This window comes from Bombus vancouverensis, chromosome 9 (genome assembly GCF_051014615.1).
Source record: "Bombus vancouverensis nearcticus chromosome 9, iyBomVanc1_principal, whole genome shotgun sequence".
Classification (NCBI taxonomy): Eukaryota; Metazoa; Arthropoda; class Insecta; order Hymenoptera; family Apidae; genus Bombus; species Bombus vancouverensis.
This window is the reverse complement of record NC_134919.1, coordinates 1,796,684-1,801,064: the sequence shown is the minus strand read 5'-3', so window position 1 is coordinate 1,801,064 and position 4,381 is coordinate 1,796,684. Positions and strand designations below refer to the sequence as shown.

General features: G+C 31.6%; 2 protein-coding genes across 2 annotated transcripts; one reads left to right on the top strand and one right to left on the bottom strand.

Moving 5' to 3' along the window:
- Positions 1-560: 560 nt before the first annotated feature.
- LOC117159984 (mitochondrial enolase superfamily member 1) lies at positions 561-2,659 on the top strand. The gene is made up of 6 exons (XM_033340312.2): positions 561-784; positions 896-998; positions 1,088-1,203; positions 1,316-1,470; positions 1,581-2,164; positions 2,239-2,659. The coding sequence occupies exons 1-6, from the start codon at positions 704-706 to the stop codon at positions 2,535-2,537; spliced, it is 1,338 nt and encodes a 445-aa protein (XP_033196203.1). The 5' UTR covers positions 561-703; the 3' UTR covers positions 2,538-2,659.
- A 116-nt stretch (positions 2,660-2,775) lies between these two features.
- LOC117159985 (adenosine 5'-monophosphoramidase HINT3) lies at positions 2,776-4,051 on the bottom strand. Its single transcript, XM_033340313.2, has 4 exons — positions 3,701-4,051; positions 3,401-3,518; positions 3,120-3,313; positions 2,776-3,032 (listed from the first exon to the last, which is right to left on the bottom strand). The coding sequence occupies exons 1-4, from the start codon at positions 3,773-3,775 to the stop codon at positions 2,976-2,978; spliced, it is 444 nt and encodes a 147-aa protein (XP_033196204.1). The 5' UTR covers positions 3,776-4,051; the 3' UTR covers positions 2,776-2,975.
- Between the last annotated feature and the right edge of the window lie 330 nt (positions 4,052-4,381).

The window sequence follows — 4,381 nt, the reverse complement described above, 5'->3', positions numbered from 1 at the left end:
ATAACAACAAATATATAACATGGAAATAAATTTCGATGAATTTTTGATACCATTTCGTGATCACATAATATTTAGGCAATATTTAAAACAAAGGTGCCACAAATATGGTATTAAATTAATAAATAAATTAATTAATTAAGTCGTGCTGTGGATCTGGGTACATGTATGCTTTTCGCGTATATGCAGGGAAACGATTAGAAAAAGAAAATACGACTAATGTTATAATGTCTTTTTGTAGAGATATATTCAATAAGGAACACAAAAGGACACACACGTTGTGTTGGATTCCGGATGGTGGAAATTAGACAACACGCGTTGAAAAGTTAGAAGTTTTATTTGTAACGAGTAACTGCACGATAGTACCGACTGCAGAATATTTATTTTAACATTATATATATTATATCATAACATTCTGTGATACCTGCAAAGAACAATCATTTTTCTGTACATCGTGTTTTAATAATATTCATAATTTCAAAATTTCTTATTTGTAATTCCACTTCTTTTTTTCTTTTGTACGTATCGAATTTATCAGAGATTATGTTTACGTAATGCATATGATAAAAGAGATGTAATATCTGACGGAATCCATATTGTCCTACTGATATTCAGGGAAACGTTGCATGAAACTATTTCATTAGAAACACCGCGGTAACCCATTGTTAAAAAAAAATTGAAAATTCAGACGATCTTCACATAAGCGATGGAGATTGTGATAACAGAAGTGGAAGTGAAAGATGTAAGGTTCCCAACATCGTTATTAGCTGACGGAAGTGATGCTATGGTACGTGGTATATGCTTTAATCTACCTTTCGATGGAATGTTGCGCGTATTTCGCATTTCATGTTAAAATTTAATTTGTAAGCCCTGGTTGTAATATAATATTCAATTACAGCACACTGATCCTGATTATTCTTGCGCGTACGTTGTGATCAAGACTAACAAAGGAATCGAAGGATATGGATTAACATTTACTTTGGGTAGAGGCACAGAAATTGGTACAGATATTTATTTATCTTCTAAAACGACTAATTATTGTTTATGGAGTAAAATGATATTATCAAACTTTTCTTTGAAATGTTCATAGTCGTACAAGCTTGCAAATCAATGTCGTATTTAGTGAAAGGACAAAATGTCAATGAAATTTTTACACACTTTGGATCTTTTTGGAGAAAACTAACGAGCGAATCGCAATTAAGATGGGTAACGTATTACAAATACGTGATCACATAAGAGAGTTACTATTACATGTGGGAAATATAGAAGCACGCTAGGAAATTCAATGTGTTTAATATAAATGTATGAAATGTAATAGATCGGACCAGAAAAAGGCGTTATTCACCTCGCTACGGCTGCTATAATAAATGCATTGTGGGATCTGTGGGCTAGAATAGAAAATAAACCTGTTTGGAAATTACTTACGGATTTGTCCCCTGAACAATTAGTCTCTACGATTGATTTCAGATACATGTAAGTTGCATACATGTGCATTTTACGAAATGAGAACAGCTTTGAAACGAAGAAATCACTATATTGTTATTGAAAACTGAAACGAATTTTTATGACATTCTCTTCTATAGTACCGATGTTATTACGAAAGAAGAAGCAGTGAAATTACTGAAAGAGAATCAAAAAGGAAAAGAAGAACGCGAAGAAATGCTACGAAAAAATGGATACCCGGCGTACACAACGCAAGTGGGATGGCTTGGATATAACGATGCTAAAGTTAAAGAGCTTTGTAATAAATTTTTAGCTCTTGGCTTTACATCTTTCAAGGTAAAAGTTGGTCAAAATATAACAGACGACGTAAGAAGATGCCGATTGGTACGCGACGCGATAGGACACGAAAATAAATTGATGCTAGATGCTAATCAAATATGGGATATCAACGAGTCGATCGAGTGGATGAAACAATTGGTAAAATTCAAACCAATTTGGATTGAAGAACCAACGTCTCCTGATGATATATTAGGACATGCGAAAATCGCAAACGAATTAAGACCGTATGGCATCGGTGTCGCCACCGGTGAAATGTGCGCTAATCGCGTGATGTTTAAGCAATTATTACAAGCGAGAGCGATCGATTATTGTCAAATTGATTCGGCTAGAATAGGAGGAATCAATGAAATATTAGCTGTTTATTTGATGGCAAAAAAGATGGGTGGTAGGTTGCATAAATAATAACTACTTTCTGAAGATACTAGGTTGACCATTTTATCATAATTTTTATTATGTTAGTTCCAGTGTGTCCACATGCTGGAGGTGTAGGTTTATGCGAAATGGTTCAGCATCTCCAGATGTGGGATTTTATATGTTTGAGTGCATCTACCGAAAACCGTGTGATAGAATACGTCGATCAACAACACGAGCACTTTGAACATCCTGTATGTGTTCAAAATGCTTCGTATATGCCACCCATGAGTCCAGGCTATTCAACCAAACTTAATGAAGAATGTATTAAGAACTATTCATATCCAAATGGGGCAAAATGGAAGGACATGTACGAACAGGGGCTTTTCTACAAATCATTGAATTAGAATAAATACAAAAATTGATGTCAACTTAAATGTGTATAGTAAGCTATATTTTAATATAAATGAATTGAAATGGGCATCAGCACTTTAAATACTTAATAAAATAAACTGATTTATTATTCTTACATTGTTTTGATTCAATATTATTTCAAGGTTTTATTTTTTATTTAATGATCATGATAATTTTAAGAACGAGTTTAGGATGATTTTTTTTATCGTTATCAAAAATCCACACCTTAAACCCATTTAAATTTCCTTTAGTTATTTTTCCTTACATTTAACAACAATGGAAATAATTTACATACATAAACCATGTTTATACATTTACAGTGTACAACACATAAGGTAATGTCTGTAGTGAATTTAGTTGTTAGAATGTTATAATCATATAAAGCTCCAAAAAAAGATATCACAGCTATTGATCTTGCCTTTATGCTTATTTTAGCTTGACGTACTAGGATTATTTTTGTCTTCAAAGTAGGACTTCACATATTCCGTCTATAAAACATAATAACAATTACTTTTAAATCAGCTAGAACCAACGAGATACATGGAATGAAATTTCAGAATATGTATTATACGTACGCTTACAAACCAATACGAGTTGGGTTTGAACATAAATCTTTTAAATAAGCCTATATTACATATAGGGGAAATAACGTGTAAATGCAAATGATGTATTGTATTAAATGGTGGCCAATGAAAACCAGTACGTGTAACTGCAAGATCCAAACCTTGTTTTTCTGCTATTATATCCACTGTAGAAAGGATTCTGTCATCTAAAAATTGTCATTGTATAAGTAACTCTAATATGCAAAGCTTAAATTTAACATTTAACACAAGTATTTCTATTTGGTCAGACTTACAAAGTGAAGCATCTTCTGGTTGAAGTTCTTTTGCATTGCGTATATGTTTATTTGGCAGTATTAAATAATGATGGGTCGAAGCTGGATTAATATCTTTAATACACGTCACATAATCATCCTAAAATGATATTTAACGTTCCAAATTTAACAACTATAAAATAATGTAAAAATATTTTTTTCTAAATGTAGACGTCATTATATATCAGGAATAAAATTATATATACCGATATTAGGCTCACTTGCACGTTTAGTTATGCTACGTTATATTATGTTAAACAACAAAGGTTAACTTTTTCATACCTCGTATATCTTCTCGCTTGATGTTCTGTTATTTATGATATCGCAAAAGATACAATTATTTATATCAGTTTCCATGCCGACAAAGATATAATCACGTTAAATAGTTTCCCCAGGAAAAAATTGTTTCTTTGGCAAATTAAAAGAAGCGATGTTACTTGACTGCTTGATGTATGCGCTTATACATGACATATGTATAGCATGAGTCTCTCGCTATATACATGCTATATATATGACACATTCTTGTTTTCATATTGCATATAACATACACACAACACACGCTTCTGTTTCAACTCTGGTACAGAAAAAATAGCAATTTCCGATGATAGAACATAAGTAAAGACTTGGTGTTATCGGTAGTTTTTTGGCTTCGACGTAACTAACGGGAGTATCGTCCCGTACTTATTTACATAGATATATATGTACTTGTTCCGAAGTGTTGTATGCTGTTAGGAACATAAATAGAAATAGATATAGCATATCAGTACATCTTTTAAGTTCTATCGTATTTAAATATATTTTAAAAGCTTTTATAAATATATCATGTTAAATGAATTAAAGGATTATGAATAAACCTGTCAAATTAGAAAAAAGATAGAAAATAATATGTATTATACATTGCTAAAGAACCTCAATGTTATTGTTTATATGCCAAGTAAAATATGAAATAAATATATAGATAAC